Raw genomic sequence first — 18,747 nt, 5'->3', positions numbered from 1 at the left:
ATCACCTCTAATTTCGAAGGGTGATTGAATGATGAGAGTCAATGATGCATTCTGAGGGATGAGATGTCCCAAAGACTAAAATTCGCTCAAAACTTTTGCAAAGTTCCGGATAAATTAGGAGAGCCTCAGCATTGCAAACTACAAATGTACCACGCAGAAATATCAGCTTTTTGCATGTAAAATGTCTTCAATAAGAGGTGACCCACACAATGAAAAATGTAAATGGATGGGCATGTCTTTAACAAATACATTTACATCTTTCCTGCTTAATTTTGATATTTGTCATTGTAAACATTTTCTAAATTTGCCATCCAAACAGATTTTCGTTTCACACCCAACTGTAGTGTCAAACGACACACACACACGATGAGTCATTATTTACACAGTAATGATAATCATTCGTTTCGGTCAACGAGATGATCTGCAGTGTTTCAATGACTTTTATTTGCCTGTGTGAAACACACGCTTGTCGCGACAAAGTAATTCAGTATTTCAAATGTTTTAACTACGTTTTAATTTTTTTTAATTGTTTAGGGATGTATGCAAATCAAATTGTATATGGCAGCAGCATGTGCTAATCCCTTTTGTATCTGAAGCATGTCAAGTACTATGTCATTATCTCGAGCACTATAAAAGCATTACTTGCATTTTCCAATATCTGAACTTGTGATAAAATTCTTTAAATACGAACTCTTTTAACTCTTTCTAAATGCTGATAACATATAAACATAGTAACAGCTGATATACATATTTTATTAAAAGTCACAATTATATTCATATAGGAGTTTCAAAACAGAAGCACAAAGTATAATGGTGAAACTTCTTTGGTTGAGAATTTTTCCATTACGTCAAACTGTTCATTTATGACCACTGGGACAAAAAAATTGAATGCTGGTCATACACTGGGGCAAATGGCACCCTCAGCTTCCCTTTTCTTTGAGAGTACAAAATGGAATTTCAAATCACAACAGACAATTGTTAAATAAACTTTACCTCCATGTGCATCACAACCTTGATTGTCATCTGTGATGTCATGACTAACAGTGTCAAATGTGATGTGATCAATGAAATGAAGTGAGTTGTTTGTCGACCCTGGTCAATTTTTACATTTTTTTTTACAGATTTGAAAAGAGCACAATCTCAGCATTACTGCTGTGAAAACCGCATGCCGGTACCATCTTTAGTTCAAAAATTATGGAAGTCGGAACACCAAGAGATGTAATGAAGTGATGTGATGAAATGGCCCTATTTTGGCCTGAATATCCAAATCAAAGTTCCTGACAAACGACTCATTTAGCTTGATCGCATCACAAACGACCACAACATGCTTTTTTGTTTATAGATGTTAGGTTTGCGGTATCACCATGTGGTCAATTCTCTTTTGTGAATTTGTGTCGCTCTAAAAGACAACAAAACGGTGTCATATGAAATGTGGACTTCTATGAAATCTAGTCTCTTTTATCTTATACATGTACCGGTATGGACACTTCCCCTCACACTTGACTTGTCACTGTCCAAATTATCTCCATTCATTCGCAATAAAACCAAAGAGTCCATTTTTCATAGTCAGAAGTTCAAAGTGTACCGGTTTAGTAATTCAAAGTTTTGAACAGTGCATGTATATGCTTTGTTCATCTTCAGACTACTGAAGACAGACAAAGCATACCGCTTGAAATATTATATAGTCAAAAAGAGATTTGACTACATTGTGCAAGCGCAAACTGCACATCTTTAGACTATCTTCTACGCAAATCTTCAAGTCTTACTTAAGAATTTTTGGTAAACAAGTATTGCATGGTCTACACTGCATCACCAATGCATTCATTGTGAATTGAGAAATTGCACCAAAGCTACGTATACAAATAATTAAAACTTTAATACCCTGTAAACCAAATACATTTGAATGCCAAAAATTGTTCTACTTTGTCAGATATTTTTTTTAAGACCCTGATAAAAAAAAGGCAAGAAAAATACTAACGTAAATATTTCAATAAAAGTAAAAACTGAAACTATAATTTTAAAGCAATATATACCTACTAAATGTTCTACTTCTCTTACTGTTTATTTTCTGGACATATAAATGGCATATTTCATTCACCCTACATGTTGTAATTATAATCATAAAATAGCATTCATTAAAATTCCGAAAGACCAGAAGTAAAAGTTATCTTTCCTAAAGATTCTATCAGCCTTATCACAACTAATTTACATAATGAAATAACACAGATCTGTGTTATTCTTATAAAAACTTAAGGAGATATTTAAAAAAAAATCATTATGTTCATACTTGTAAAGACATTCAAAGTGGATATGTTTTAACAATATGGATATGATTTAACAATGGTCTTGTAAATACATTAATCATACAGTCAACAGTTCCACAAAATTTTTCAACTTAAGCAGGCCTGTAGAGGGCGCCAGACTATTGAGCTGTGAATTGATGTTTCGAAGGCACTTGTGAAAAAAATTGAAATAGATTTCATTCTCTCAGGACCTGACTTGGGTTTCTGCATTGCACATTACACAACTGAGATTGAAAGACATTATATTTCAGGCATTGTCAATAATTGTCAATAAAATTAAAAAAAAAAAAAATCGCTAAAATAAAAAAAACATTAAAAAAATATATATAAAAAAAATAGCATGTGCTGTACTGTCTACAGTGAAACAGAGCAATGATGTCAGTATTGCTTTCTTGAAATGAATTCTTACTCTGGCTGTAACACTTTCTACTTTAAAGAGGTTGTGGAATGCTCGAAAACATTTCCGTCATTTTTCGGGTATATGTAGCCTAAGGTGTAATGAAATAAAAACGACTTTTGTTTCTGTCATAAAATGAGTACAAAAGGTACTTTTGAGAGCTGTTTTTCAAGTCCTGTCATGCCTGTTTCGACCCGAACGTGCAATTTGTGTAAAAGTCGTCATTGCGGGCAGCAAACAAAACACAGTAAATCGTGACGTAATAAACAGGACTCCCGATGCAGAGTAGCATAAACGAGTGACGAAAAATTTTGAAACTCAGCACATGCATAGAGCAACTCTTCCTAAACATGCCCAAGAAATTTCATGACTATAGGTCAAAGGGTTTTGGAATTATGGCTAATTAATTATTCATATGTATGAATGGCAATTCTGCTCGGTGTACACGACGTATATGCGAAAATTCAGTTTTCACGGCGCGCAGCGCCGGAAAATTTTTTCGCTTCGGGCCAACCCGTGGTCCGATTTTTATGTTTTTGGTATCAAAAGATGCGCAAAGCTCGAGGCTAAAAAGTCATAACAGCTCGGGTCGCGACAAAATTTTTTTTAGAAGCTATCGCGGAAAATGTTGAGGGGGGGCGGATTCCGCCCCCCCCCCCCCCCCCCCCGGCCCCTTTAGGGTTAAAGGAGATTCAAACATGTACAAAAAAGTTTGGTCCATACAGCAAGTAGAGGGGAAAATGTAAAAATTGAGAGAAAATTGCCAAAGACGTTGACTTGCATTTTGGCTTCAAGCATCAGAACAACTCTGAAGAAAAATGTTTTATTGAAGGGGATAACAGTGTGATGAAACAGCTATAGCGTGTAATGTAAATCCTTGCCATCTAGCCCGTTTTAAACATCATGTTTGCAACTGCTCCATCACCCTCTTGTCCCCATTTACATAATACCTTTTCGATCAAATGCCATAAAAAGATGAAAAATTGAAACGATTTTGTTCTACCATTTTAATCCATGTTCATGCCACTTTTCTATGGAGCATGTCGCGAGCAGTGTGCTACACATCTCCTTATACAGAGATCATTTCAGTGGTTCTCAAGCAACCGGTTGTTGTACCGGTAGGTGTGTGTGAAATGCATGTGGTTTTAGCGCAGGCTTTCGCAACCGGTTTTAACGTTGCCGACCAGTATTAAACAACACTTTAAAACCATCTACATGAAAGGCTCTGTCCATGAACTTTCTACGGTATTTATGAATCAGAAGTAATGTTACACTAAACTCATCAGATTATTGTCTCGTACGTAGTAGTAGTTAATCATTAATGCACACACTTCGCAACTGTGAATTTGAGCAAATTTATGTGCACCTCTCCTACAACTTGTTACTGTTTATTCCCAACCTAAATAGCCCCAAACCTGTATTGGTAAATTTACTGTTTTGACTTATTCTTATTTAAAAACCATCTGCCTTACTTTTCAGTGTGACGTACCCCAATGCGTTTTTGGTTTAAAAAGGTTAATAACCTCTTATTTTATTTGATTGTCTAGCTTATTTTATTGCACACCCAGTTTTTTCCTTGCGGATATAATTGCAGCTATCTTTGGGGAAATTTCAGATTTCTGAGACAAATACATGTACATGTATGTTAAAAAATTTAATAAATTCATGAATATGTTTGGTTAGTGAATAACATGCATACCGTATGAATCACGGTATTAAACAAATGATTAAAATATCAGTTTACTTGTATTTAAAGTGATGTGGTTCCAAGAATGGTGAGCTCATCAGGAGTTGCAAGTGGTCATCTGGAATCCTCCTCACACCTTGGTAGGGATTGGATCAAGAAACTCCATCTCATGGGACATCATCTGTGTAAACAAAAACAACAACCACAGAAATGTTAAATATAACCCTGAACAAGGCTAAGAGGCAACCATGTTTATTAAGAAAACGGTAACAAACCCAGCAAAAAGTTTTCTCTTTACAAGCAAACGGCACGTGTAAATAGATCGTGTAAGTTGACCCCAAGAACGTACAAGAGTTTACGAGAAAGCAAACTTCCGGGCACCTCGAATACAAACTCGAGCGTGTAAAGCAAGTAGTTTTCTTGAAATAGTTTGTTTTGACGCTGTTCTTTTTACTGAAAGGTGCAAAATGTAGATAAAAAGTTTAAAAAAAAAAAAAAAAAAAATTTCATTTCAATTTACAAAATGTGAACGTTATATCAAAATACGGAAAAGGAGAGCGAAAAATGTTTAGATACGACATACGTACGTTATTCGCCATTGTTCTTGTTCACGCCACGGGCCAGTCTTTCTAAAACGTATACAATATGCAGTGTAAGGCGGTAGTCACATGTAATTTATGTACATGTGTACGTACGTTCACGCCCGCATTCGTCAGTGCCAGAGGAGGCACTACAGTGATTTTGGGGGCCGGGCTTTCTCTTCCCGACAATGAGCCAATCACATTGCAACCTGACGCTCAGGTAAACAAGTTTTTCCTACTTTTCTTCAATAATCTAGACAGTCATGCATGTCTTCATATATTTTTAAATTAGGTTTGATTTTATTATCCATATTTATGGCCGTTTCATGGTTCAAATCTTCATGAAAACAAAGTATTATGGAAAACAAAATCAACCACATGTAAAAGTCCTATACCCGGCGGCTCGGAGGTGCCCGGAAGTTCAATCGTGACGAGAGACTTACGCGGTCTACAGCAGCATAATGAAAATTAGATTCATTCTAGCACTAAATTCAGCCGTAGGGGCTCTCTGCATGAACAGTAGATCAGTGGCAGTTTGTGACCACTTTCGAAACACTGAGTGCACGTATGGGTTTGCGTACCTAGACTTTGTATTCACAAGTGTATTGTTTGCACATGCCCGTGGCGTCATCCACAATGCGTTGGAATGTCCCTCCCAGTGGCAGGCATGCAACTTGGAATTTAGAAAAAATGAGGAAACTTCAAACCACACAAGACTTTATACAGTGTTTTCCAAATTGTAATGGCATTCATGAGAAGTAAAAAACGAGGATATTCGCTCTTTTCACACTCCGCCATTGGGCATGCAGAGCCTCGATCTGGCAACGTTACACAATTAAAATAGCCGGTTTAAGTGATCTGAACCCCGACACGGGAATCACTGAACCAGCTATATTTATTGTGTAAAGTTGCCAGATCGAGGCTCTGCATGCCCATGGCGGAAGTGTGAAAAGAGCGAATCAGCGGATCCGAGGAAAAGTTGCATGCCTGCAGTGGTCTCCCCCAACTTACCCTCTGTAACTGTTGATCAAGGGGTAACTAGGTACTAGGTTTCACGCTCGCAGTTTCGTCTCATGAAAATACCTCAAACGCTATAATTTCAACTAGAACACTTGGTCCTAGTGCCAGGAGTCCAAAGGTGGAACTGCCAACATGTTTCTCCCAGACTTTCACTGGTGACAGCTTAACTTTGCTGTGGCATCTTATGTGAGGAATAGATGTCAAATGTAGGTTTCTTCTATGTCAGAGGCAGTAGGTGTAGCTGGAGGATGCTTGAGTGGAACTATCACTTTGATTCCACGCATGAAGGAGTCACGAGCTGCAACTATTGTAGACCTTTATTCCCTACTTTTGTTCTGTTTTGTTTATATTGAAGTAAACTCCACTGTGTTACCCTTGCAAGATATTGAAATTTCTAAAGACTGCCTTGAGAGGTCCCATTCAGTGGCATAATTGAAAGGGGATGGGGGTGGCATGGTGGAGCACAGCAAACCCCTCAACCCCCCCCCCCCCCCCCCCCCCCACACACACACACACACACATTCAAACACACTTCCCCCTGCTGCCTGTGCCCCCTTCCCTCAGAAGTTGGAAAAGGCAAAAAGGAATTTTTATTGTCAAAAACTAATGAATGCCCCCTCTAGAAAAGGAGCTCCCTTAGTGCCCCCTTTACAAATTTAACCCCAATTCTGCTACTGGTTCCCTTGTCCCTATCATTGCCTATCTGGGCTACACTCACATTGACAGCTTGATTCTTGCCCTTGTTCCTGATCGAGCACGATCTCTTGGAATGCTGGTACTAAATAAAAAAATAAAACAGGCAAAATGACTTCATTAATTGACAAAAATTCCACAATTAAAGAAGTTGTTATTCTACTATGGCAACAGCTAGCGACAATTTTATTATTGGGGGAACAAGCATTGCGGACGATTTTAAAGGGGAAGGGGCACTTCAGCTCACCATCTCACTCTTGGTGGCGCTGTCATAAAGTGTGCCCGCAGGCAACCTATTTTGAAACCACCTCCAATGTTAATTTTTCTTCCAAATGATACCAGTCCAATCTTTACTTTGTGTAAGGTTTCTGTCATGAAATCGGTAGGTACTTTTCTGGATAACTGCACATGACCCTACATGTACGTGGCTTTAACCCTATTGTAAGTCTGATTTCTTTAATTTTCTCAATCCTGAATGAACATACTGGCGAGACCACTCCTGCAACATGCACAACTTTAGCTGTAAGTAGAAGATATTGAACCCTCCTATTGTTTGATCAGTCATAGACAGTCAAAATGTTCTTCCACTTCCCCTGCCATGCATAAATTTGTACACAGACTAGTAAAAAACAGTCAGATCACTTTCATGTAAAACCCTATGACTTGTCAAATTCCCATCAACAGACAAAAGAGGTACATGTATGGTAGGTCACCTTCAGTCACAGCATGGCCATACCAAATTATCAAGGTAGCAGTCACTGGATTGATTTTGACTGCTGTGATGGTGTAGCCAAATTTGTCAGCGAGAGACTAGAAGGAGGGTAAATCCTCCCGGCATAGGAGAACTTACCTTGAGGAATGAAAGAATACTACCAACGAGGCAGACACCACCCAGAGCAATGAGGCAAATGGTCAGGATTCGGATCTTGTCAAGAGCAGGATCTATGATTAATATTGAAAAAGATAACCATGAACAAAGAGATTGAACAATTGAACACATGTTGCTTTGTTGTATGGTTTGTTGTATGAGTTTACAGTCTTCGTTTTGATGGGCTTCGGGTATTTTGTGATGAGGAAATATTTTTGCGTAAAAATTCGCATTATAACGGGCTTTAACCAATAAGCACCGGTATATTGTGTTTATTCATTGCTGAATCCACAAAGCACAGAGTGCTTGGGCAGTTTTGGGCTGCACAGTGACTACATGTAACTGGTTAATGGTGATTAACTGCTACATGTACATGTACGCAAAGTGGTTGCTGTATTGCTACAGAGGTAATCTTACCACAATAGATCTGCTTACAGGCCAAGAAACCATCTAAGCATGAGCTACAAGGAAAACAGAGAAAACGATCAGTCATAACATCAGTTTTATGAATTACGAAGATATATGTTTTCAAAAGAATGTACATGTACCAGCAAGGCAGGGTAAGTCTACAATTTTGCTCCTGGAACTTTTGGAACTCAAGTACCGGTACATAAGGTGTGACATGATTCTTGACTTTTCCGGTTAACTAAAATAGCTAGTCTATGTTAATCTAACTTTTTCACGATTCTTAGACTTCTGATTAATTTGGAGATCACTAAGCCAATACTTTACTTGCTTTATTTCTTTTACAGTATGAAGAGAGGAAGGAAAACTCCCCTAGGTTCCCCATAGCTCGCATATAAAGAAACGTATATAGTTATCCATGATTGTGTAAAACTCTGTCAATTAAGACTTGATGGTCTACATGGTGAAATATCCTTGGGTTCACAAGTTCTGCGGTAACAGCAACCAGTTAACAGGATTTTTCAAAAAGTGCACTCTGTTTCTTCTTGAGAAGTTAAGACAAACAACCTTCTCTGGAAGACAGAGCATACTTTTCATCAAAACTCAAGTTTTTCACTGGTATTTCTCAGAACCATGTGTATCACAAAAGGGACAAAATGATACTACATGTACTGGGCAATTCCATGTAAAAGTGGACATTTTGTTATTACATAACAGACCTCATTATTATTCGTAACTCGTAAACGAAAAGAACTTTTTCAACTTCTTTTCGTTTACAAGCAACAATGTGAAAATAATACGTAGTACCTTTTATTTCCACTTAAAGAAAAAAAAATCTTTTTGTTTACGAATTAGGAATAATAATGAGGTCCGTTACGGAATGACAAAATGTCCGCTTCTACATGGAATTGCCCCATTGCAAAACTCCTGAGCCATGTCTTTGTACATACCATGAGCTGCAGCCATCTGATTCAACTATGTTTTCATGATTCTGGTAAATCCTGCCATTGTGATAGCAAGCTGTGAAAGCAAACGCACAAAATCAAAAAGAATGAGTGCTGACATTAAGACCTTTTTCCGATTATGAATCAAGATAATTGGGATGGATCTCAAGTCGGGTCACAAGTAACCGGAAGATGACCAACAACAAAGGAATGCATTTGCCGCAGCTCATTTGAATAGCTTGTGAGTTGACTTGAGACTGAAGGACTTGTGATGGACTTGTGATACACCGCGACTACAACGATGCATATTCAGGTTTGGTTGGTTTGGCCACAGTCAAATGACAATCTGTCAAATAAATCTATACCAAACACATGTGGACCAGTGTGCATGTGCTGTACTGTGGCTTTGACATACTGGCTCTGGTGAGGATAGGCCGCACAGTGTCATCTACTGTGCATGTAGTCTTGTTCCAAGACTGCATTTTGTTCCCTTCACCCTATAACCCTGCCAGACGCAACACAGTGCATCAGGTGGAAAAGTCGGGTGGGAGACAGGCATGCAATTGGGAATTTAGAAGGAAAAAAAATGAGCAAATTCCAAACCACACAAGACTTTGTACAGTGTTTTTCAAATTGTAAAAGCATTCATGAGAAGTAAAAAACAAGAAAATCACATATCCAAGAAAAAGTTCCGCATGCCTGCACAGAAACATGGTTGACTATGACAACACCCTTGACAGAATACACACAGACAGCTAACCTACTTTGGCCACATCATATGCATGAATGCCAGGAGATTGCCTAACCTACATGTATGCATCAATGGACACATCAACGGAAGTAGACTTGCAGGAAGACCACCTAAGTGCTGGACGGACTGTCTAAGGGAAAGCTGCCAAACCAAGGAACCAGTACTTCACAAGATCAGATACCCAAGATCAGATACTGCAGAGAACTTTCATCAATATGGCTGCCACCTTGACGGACACTATAGGCTCGTGCAAGAAAGGCATAAGTCAAGTCAAGTCAGTCAATGCAGCCACTCCCCAGCCTCCAATGGCAAGCAACGCAGTAGTGAAAGGCGCTATCATAAACAAGACGAATCAATTCCAGTCTTGGGAATCTCGGCACTCAGACCCGAGATATTCTGAACAAACCACACACTTGCTATATCTATGCCAATGCTATGGACTGATTTGATAAGGAGAACATAATGTAAATCCAGTCTTAAGCCCGGTTCACACTAAGTGCAAAAGCGAAAGTGAACGTGAATTTGTGATGTCATCACAAGTATTTCGTGCTGCGAATTCGTAAAAGTTGAACGTTTTCAACTCGGGCGAATTTCGCAGTGAATGTTTCATGACATCAAATTCGCTTCGCATACGCATTCGCCTGAAGTATGAACCGGGCTTTAGACCAAGACTACTGCTCCTATTAGAGTCCTCATACCGGGGTACCATCAACAAACCTTACCATAGACTGGCTCCGTGCACGTGCGACCACACACAGCATCATTGCAGCATTTGCGATCCACATCACAGTCTCTGTCATCAGCACAGCGGACAGTGCAGTTTGTCTTGACTGGATCCTGTCTGGTTTGCCTCAGAATAGACGGTACCTCCGCTGGGCACATTCCCAGTCTGTTCTCTGTAAGAATTCATCAAGATTCAGGATTGAAATCCACATATTTTAATTTGGTAAAAAAAAAATACAGAGAAACTTTCACATACATGAACCTTTTACAAAGGCTGCTATATATCTAACCCAGTATGTGTGCATCACAACTAGGTGAGACCTGTTCTTGTTATGGGAGTTTTTCTACTAATTTCATCAGACACAGCTTACGGGCAAGCAGGGCCCTTATCAACCTCGTCCCCAGTGCTTACTTTATTTCCAACCGTGTTTCCAATAGTAAACCCTGGATAGGAAACTTTCTTCCTGTATCTTAATTGGATACCGCAATTGGCTAGTAATGGATTTTTATCGTGTACTTGGTGCTATATATTCACAACGTGCAGTACGTGTTTTCGCGATCATTCGTCCACACCTTCTCGAAAATACTAATTTCCTTTCCAATTTGCTCATATTAATATGAAATATGATACTGCATGTTGTCTTGATAAGATCGTAACAGTTTGATTTCAAAAATCGTGTTTTCGTAACTCACGCCGTGCTCGCGCTGCTGCGAATTGACTCTGTTTTTACCCCAGACACCGCATACAAAAACAAACGCTAATGTGTAACGCATATCCAGGCACCAGACTGTTCCTCATTTGCATACGTGTGCAAAAATCTTGCACATGCAAATGATCCAATACCAGGGTGAGAGAGCAGGTAGTGGTGGGCGCGTACTGCTCGACACCCTGGGGACGAGGTTGGGCCCTTATGTACATGTATACGGAAGAGTGATATCACCTCTTTCCCAGTCAGGCTCACTTCCTTGAAATTATTTCACGCACATTCCTTAACCAGTTCACGCCGGGATTATTCTGACAAGAACTTTTCACTTGATCTCAAGCCAGGCTGGTTAAAGCCATCACTCTTGGGCAGCACACTCATACTTCAGCGAGTCGCTGACACTGACAGATGTTTCTGGCCTCGCTCCCTGCATGTTTATTTGTCATCCGTTTCGAATACCGCACAATTGTTGGCCTCTGGCGCGAACTGGTTAACGACGCATTCAACATACATTTGAGTTGAACACACATGGTCACAGACAGCAATTTTACAACTGGTCCGCTTTCATAGAACATTTTCACCAGTAACAACCACTGATTATTTTCACTTCTAAGAGGAGATTTCAGCCAATTATAAAACTTGGGTTTACAACTTTTTTTACAACCGCCATAGCGAAACACTGTGTTCAAAATTGGGCCAATGCAGTGCCTGTGAAATGGTTACTATGGTTGCACTGAATTGACTTCTGAATGACGACACGGCTTCAGCAGTACAATGTATACACACGTATCGGTATGTACATGGTTGTAATGGCATATTGTACAAATTGTATAGCAACAACATGTACATGTACCAGGACATTTGAGTTAATTAACTGTTGAGTGGTTTAGATAATATACAGAGCGACATGTACATGTACCGTACGTGTACTGTGACTGTGTGTACATGCAACTTTATTCATAGTTTTTGGTACATACGTACCGGTAGGCTTTGTGTACAATTTCCACAAATATAACTGGTCCACATACATGTACAACATGTACACTGGAATGTACGTACATGTACATGTACCGGTACCTGTCAAAAACCTGTACTCAGAAAAAGTTGCTGCCCAAAGCAACACACATACATACATTCATCTAAGATTATAATGCATGTACAATGTACATACATGTATTAGTGCCAAAATAAGATTGAATGCTCACTTTACAAAGTACAACTAGGTGATGTAACAATATAAAACATGTACTGGTATGCATTTACATGCAGCAAACAGAGCACATCCTGGCTGCACTGTGTATTATTGTTCAAGTATATATGATTTATCTACTATTATTGCTGTTGTTTATGAACAACAATTGCTATTTACTTTTATCCCAAGGAAAACATTGGATCAAGGTCAACAAATGCCAGCCAATGTTTATGTCAATTGAATATTTAGTGGAATGGTCAAAAGTTCTGTTTCCTAAAATGTGGTTGTCACAGTGCAGTGTGTATTAAACATAAACAAAGATCGGTGTAAAACCCAAGTAAAAAGAGAAGTTGTTGAATAAAAACTGATTTGTGAAACCCTCTCAGTCACAATATCTGCATTTTATATGCAATTGAATGGAACTAATACATGTACGAACTTGATTGCCCAGGAAGGGGACAATTGTAAGGTATAATAAAACCAATTGTCGTCGGTTGTGATATGGTTCATAGCATTTTGTAGTCCTACAGGGCAAATAGATCTCTCTACGTCTATACAAACATTGAGAACGATCTTCCCCATGAAATAATCTGAACTACTGGTGTGCAGAATAAATTGCCTAAAAAGATGGAATTTCCGGTAAAACAATCTAATACATGTATATTATCTGTCCGATTCCCTTGGTCATCATTTTCATCCAATATACAGGGTGAGTAAAAAAGAAGCGGAACCCAAACCTCAAAAAATATATTTCATATTTAAAACAATTTGTAGCACCAAAAATAATAATGACTGGAAAGCCAATTTCAAAAACAACTTTTCAATGAAAAAAATGCTTAAATTGCTCAATCTGTTCAAAGTAGGCCTATATCACCATTTTAACACAATGACCCTAAACCTCTTTTGTCAAAAAAATGCGATTTCAAGAATCGTCGTCACAATTGTCTTCAAACCTCAGTTTAAAAGTTAAAAATATTCAACAAAGTCCTTTTGACATGTTTGAAGGCTTGTCTTTTGGAAAAAAGTGGATTTTATAAATCGTATTGTTTGCCTAAGCAGGGTTGTCAATAAATATGTTGTGTACTACAGTTGTTGACAGTTGTTGAAACAAGTTTTCTAGCTGTGTCATTTCTTTGTTGTTCCAAACAGTCAGAAAACACAATAAATTGTTTTTTTTTGGACAAAACAGGTTTTAGGGTCATTGCGTTTAATTGGTGACATTCTTTGAACGGATTGAGCAATTTCAGTAATTTTTTTTATCGAAAAGTAGTTTCTGAAATTGGCTTTCCAGTCATTATTATTTTGCTGCTACATGTACATATTTTTTTGAATATGAACTATATTTTGGGGGGTTTGGGTTCAGCTTTTTTTGACTCACCCTGTATCTGCTTGCCAAACACAGAGTTAAAGTTTGCACAAATTGTGGAGTGCCGTAGCCTCGTGGTTTTGAACACTGAATTTTTGGTCTGTGGGTAATTCTGCAGGTTGTGGGTTCGAGTCCAGCCAGGGGCTATATTGGTGCCCTTGAGCAAGGCACATTGTCACTCATTGCTTCTCTCCCCCCAGGAGTAAATGGGTACCTGTGTAGGCTAGAGATTGTTATTGTGGTTGATTTCAGCTGCTTTGCGCCGGAATGGCAGCATCGAGCTGTATACTCCTCAGGGAGCTGAGATGGTCCTGGGAATGATTCAAATCATAACCTCCAATGTATCCATTTTAAAGCCCGAGTCCATCATTTGCAGCTATCCAAAAAAGTAACCGGCGTAATTATTGTTGAAAAACATACTGGTTGAAAGATAGTAAGGGGACTAAACTCCCTGTGAAATTATCCTTTTTGGCAAGCTCTCATTTTGAAGAAATCAACGAAAGAAGGCATTTCCAACGGTGCTTCTTAAGAAGCACCGTAGGAAAATTTAAATTAGTTGTTCGTTTTGTTATTCGGTGCAGCGCGCACAAAGCATTGGAACGACGCACAGGTGCGCTCGGTTGCTATAATTCGTTGGATCAGTGCGCAACATCGCGTAAAGCTGCAATTCGAAACATGATTTAGCAACTTTTGATTTGAAATGGAGATCCTAGAATGCTGTTTTTCTCGGAATATGAAGCTGAAGCTGAGCTGAAACTTCATCAAGGAAGTTGTTCAGTATCCTTCATTACATTTTGAACACTTTTGTTGCTTCAAACGAACAAAATGCACTAATTACAAATGATGGACTATAGCTTTAACACTGGAAGCCAGAACCTCCCTGGATCCGCCCTTGTACGTGTACGTACCTTCCCGCCTCTCTGAAGCAACACACATAAAACTGCAGCCAGTGAAGCAACACTTCTCATGTGACACACAGTCCTGGTCAATATCACAGGGTGGTGGGTCTATGCACATGGCTGGCTCTGAGCTGTTGACTGCTGGACACAGGCCAGCATGAGGCACTGGACACGAGAAAATAAAAAGCAGTAATGGCAAAAAATTTAATTATTTAAAACAGCATTCAAACAGCAATATTTTTTAGTTAGAAATATTCTTTTCAGTTTTAAGTGTGCATGTTTGAAATCCTAGGACAAATAAATGTCTCTGTTCCATCTCTAAACCTAAAATTAACAATGCAACTTATTTTTTATTTTAATTTTTTTATTATAAAAACATTACACATTTTCTGTTTTGACTCTTTGACCGAAAAGATATTTATGGGAATAAATATGTGCTTGGCCGGTAGTAAACAAGTCTGTTTAAGACCAACCAGCTGGGGGTCTGGTCGCAAACAATATCCCTCGCCTTCAGTTCGGCTTGGGCTATTCTCAGCCTCCATTCCCCCAGCCGGTCTTAAAGGGAATATACGTGATTGGCTTTTGCTGTAATTTTCAGAAATGAACTATTTGAGAGGTTAGTATAATAGATCAAATATTGTTAGACTGACAATGTTCGAAAATGCTGGGAAAAAAACAAGAAAAACAAAAATGTTCAAGTAGTCTGGTTCCATGACTCCACTAAATATAAAATGGATCAATTTACAGATGCCAGAAACTTGTAAAGTAATTGAACCAGTCTAGCTGGGCTGCACCCGTTCATGAACATGTCACCAATAGCAAACAAAATTTGGACTGAAAGAAAAATGGTTAATTTGGAGCAGTAGTTAAAAAATAGTTAGGTTTTTCCAACGGTGGTCGGCCGACCACCGTTGGGAATTTTTACAAAAATACCATTTTTTTGAAAATGACTTCACACCAGGTGCCATAATTTTACAGGATGCTTTAGACTGTCATTTACCAACATCCTAGAAAGGTATTTCGTAAAAACTAGGTAGTTTTATTTTTCGATGTTTGCAAATGTTGTATAAAAAATTATTCCCTTTAAACAGACTTTTTTAATAACCGGCTAAGCACACATATATTGCCTTATTTTTTAAAATCAAGTCTTTTTAGTGTCATTTTGAAGCGTTTTTGGAATTTTTTTGGAGTAAGTACTAAAGTTTTGACCCCTGCCGGTATACACTTCACAAAAATACTCTTTAACCCTTTGAACCTACAGTTGTATAGAAACCCTGTTGAACACAGCAACATTGCACCACTTGTTAAAATTACAACAGTGCTCTTTGTAGCAAAATCCTTAAAAATATTATCGTAAATAATGTCCCAAAGTCTGTGGTCACCAACTGCAGCATGATACAACTGTGGCATTGTACCATGGGGACAATATGTAGAGAATTGGCAGTTTATGCACTGGTGCGGATGGCTCAATACAGCAAAGTCCCACAGACTTTTATGCCAGTTGGACTGCGTTGCATCTGGCATGGTTAGAGCTACATTGTTGATGTAATCTAGCCCCATAAATGTGGCGTTAGACACTTCCTCAGAATTGGGAGCCACACACCGGTGACAGGAACATAATATGTGGAAAAGTTGTTTTGCGGAAATCAACATCGGCACATTTTTTCTCTTGAGGGCTTATTCCGCCCATGGCTCACCCACCGCGCACAGAACTGGCGCGGCGGAATTGATACTTACTATGGAAGATACAAACCAACTTAATAATCAGGACAAATTGAGTACCGTTCCTGTAGGTGTCTGGTCATCCAATAAGTTTCAGGCGAAATTTGTAGAGAGTTTGTCCAAAAATGACTGCAGTATTTTGTCGAGGTCACGGGCCCTGTGCCCTTGACCTTTTGATTTTCCCTGGTTAAAAGTATCTGCCATAGTGAATATCAAAGGAGGAAGTCCAATATGTTATTTCAGCCACATTTTGGGGGCTAGGGTTAATCCAACCTATTTTCACCAACCTCCAATGTTCTCTGGGTATCGGCACGTCATCCCGCAGCCATTTTTGCAACATTTCTGGTTGCCATAGCAATCAAAGTCGACCGCACATTCCTGTACACAGATTCCCAGTTGGCCACCATCCGAAATTGGGCACTGGCCTGGTTTCCACTCCGCTACAGCCAAGATGAAAATGGTAAATGAAAATTGAAATTTGAAAAATTGGGGACACAGATTACCAAATACAGATTTAAATTTAAATCTCCTTGAACTTAGCACCTTCCTCCAGATAAAGGCCCCAGATGAAATTTGAAAATCAGTTTTTGATTTATTAGAGTTTTAATCTTTGGAGCATGTTGAGGAAAAAAGTCCACAATTTTAGTTTAGGCACACACTGATGAGTGACAAAACCCAAAGGGCGCCAACCTACGTATTTGTCATAATTCAATGCCAATGGCATGCGTTTTCAATAACATTCACAGATTACTAAAGCGACCTAGACCTACCGGTAAGTGTAGTAACTGGGGCGCTAGAACTTTGAAATTCGGGGTTGGCCTTAATTGGTACATGTCCGTGTCCACATATATGTGCAAAGCGTTCATTCCATGGTCCCAGCGCGATTCCGCTTCCGAGCGAGATGCAGCGATTATGATAATGAGTAGACTGGATCTCGTTTGTACACACAAGTGCATTTCGAACTACAATGTACGGAGTCCTGAACTAGGGCAGCTATCAGCGGAAACCAGTTCATACAAGCTAGTTCCAGACTCTGTATCATCGTTTGAAATGCACTTGTACAAACGAGATCCAGTCTACTCATGAATTATCATAATCGATGCATCGCGCTTGGTAACAGAATCGCGCTGGGACCATTAAATGAACGCCGGGCACGTACGTCCACATCGCGTTGTTCAAACACGAGTCGGAAATTTAACGTGTTCACGATCGATTGTGAGGGGAGCTCTCGAAATTGAACGGGAAATTTCCACTTTTCATCCGACTCGTAAGCAAACTTTAGTACCTTGATTTTAATCATCGATCTCTCCTTGTACCGTTGTTCTGTTTGAAGTAGATTATTACTAGCTTCATGAATGTCTGCTGCATCGTATGAGGTATGAATTATGGAATCTGGGTCGGGATATAGGGAAAATGGACCGTTTTTGTAATGCACTGGGGATATAAAGTCTGGGATTCTTACGACCCGGTTTTTGTAACGTAGTTGTGACTCCAGCTCTAACGCGATAAGTATTAGAGCTGGAGTTACTCAAGCTATTCTGATGGCTGATACTGCTAGTGATAGTGAAAAGTGATATAGCCCGAGATCCTCCTGTTTCTGTGCAGATAAGGCTTTGCAACCCAGTAGCTTTAAAATAGCAAAGCAACCACTCTTTTTCTCAACATTGAATGAATGCGCGCTCGTTCTTAATAATGCGCGCTCATTCTTAAGACTGCGTGATTTGCAAGAAAGCGCACTACAACGATACTACTTTAATACTAGTACTACTACTAGCCTAATTCACTGAAGCACTGACTGACTGAAGCCTGGGAAAAATTTGTGAAGTGAACTGATGGCCAGATATGGGAATCTTTCCCTTGATACACCTAGGCCTACGTCATTAAACCTGAAAGGAAAACATCATACCTGCTCCTCCAGTTAGCATAAATATGAGACAAAATGGAATTTTAAGCTCCATTTTCGTCACTTTATATCTGAACCCTTCCCTGTTGATCACGATGATGTCATTGATGATGATGCAGATGTTACAAACTTACGTGCACTGTACCTTCGCGACCTTCGCGCGGCTGCTGTGCTTTGTATACCGCCCTCAAGCGGCCATTGGACTTCAAATAATGGCCAGGTGTATGCAAATTGTATGTGTGGTCTTATCCGAGAATCCCGCCTCCTGATCAAAAACAACGGTAATGTTTGCCCGCAACTAGCGTATTATTGCAAAATGACGGCCTTGCCACGAATGTGCAATTTCCGAGGTAATGAACTATATGTTTTTGCTCAATCTAATAGTATCTCTGGCAAATATCAATAAAGAGAGAGAAATATATATAGTTGTTCAGTATATTGTTGATGTACCCTAACGTGGCGCGGCCCCTAACGTGGCGCACTTTGATTTTTAGCCTGTAGCGCCTACCTAGAGCAAAACTTTTAACTGAAATTTCACAGAAAGTGAAATTTCATCAAGTTCTAAACAGTCCTGTTCATAAATCGCGAG

General features: G+C 39.2%; 1 protein-coding gene across 1 annotated transcript; it reads right to left on the bottom strand.

The window, feature by feature from the left end:
• Window positions 1-3,732: 3,732 nt before the first annotated feature.
• On the bottom strand, window positions 3,733-18,298 carry LOC119741414. Its single transcript, XM_038217157.1, has 9 exons — window positions 18,162-18,298; window positions 16,543-16,695; window positions 14,543-14,698; window positions 10,372-10,545; window positions 8,905-8,974; window positions 7,917-8,010; window positions 7,532-7,747; window positions 6,707-6,766; window positions 3,733-4,568 (listed from the first exon to the last, which is right to left on the bottom strand). The coding sequence occupies exons 1-9, from the start codon at window positions 18,211-18,213 to the stop codon at window positions 4,518-4,520; spliced, it is 1,026 nt and encodes a 341-aa protein (XP_038073085.1). The 5' UTR covers window positions 18,214-18,298; the 3' UTR covers window positions 3,733-4,517.
• Between the last annotated feature and the right edge of the window lie 449 nt (window positions 18,299-18,747).

This window comes from Patiria miniata, unplaced genomic scaffold, assembly GCF_015706575.1.
Source record: "Patiria miniata isolate m_02_andy unplaced genomic scaffold, ASM1570657v1 HiC_scaffold_5, whole genome shotgun sequence".
NCBI lineage: Eukaryota > Metazoa > Echinodermata > Asteroidea > Valvatida > Asterinidae > Patiria > Patiria miniata.
This window is presented reverse-complemented; position numbering and strand designations above follow the sequence as displayed.

Bases quoted from the DNA above. Each gene is read 5' to 3' on its own strand.
- LOC119741414 (XM_038217157.1), bottom strand. From the start codon at position 18,213: ATGGAGCTTAAAATTCCATTTTGTCTCATATTTATGCTAACTGGAGGA. The intron at 14,699-16,542 runs GTTGGTGAAAAT...TCTCGTGTCCAG, and splicing joins ATACCCAGAGAACATTGGAG to TGCCTCATGCTGGCCTGTGT. The intron at 6,767-7,531 runs GTAAGTTCTCCT...TTTTTTATTTAG, and splicing joins GTATTCTTTCATTCCTCAAG to TACCAGCATTCCAAGAGATC.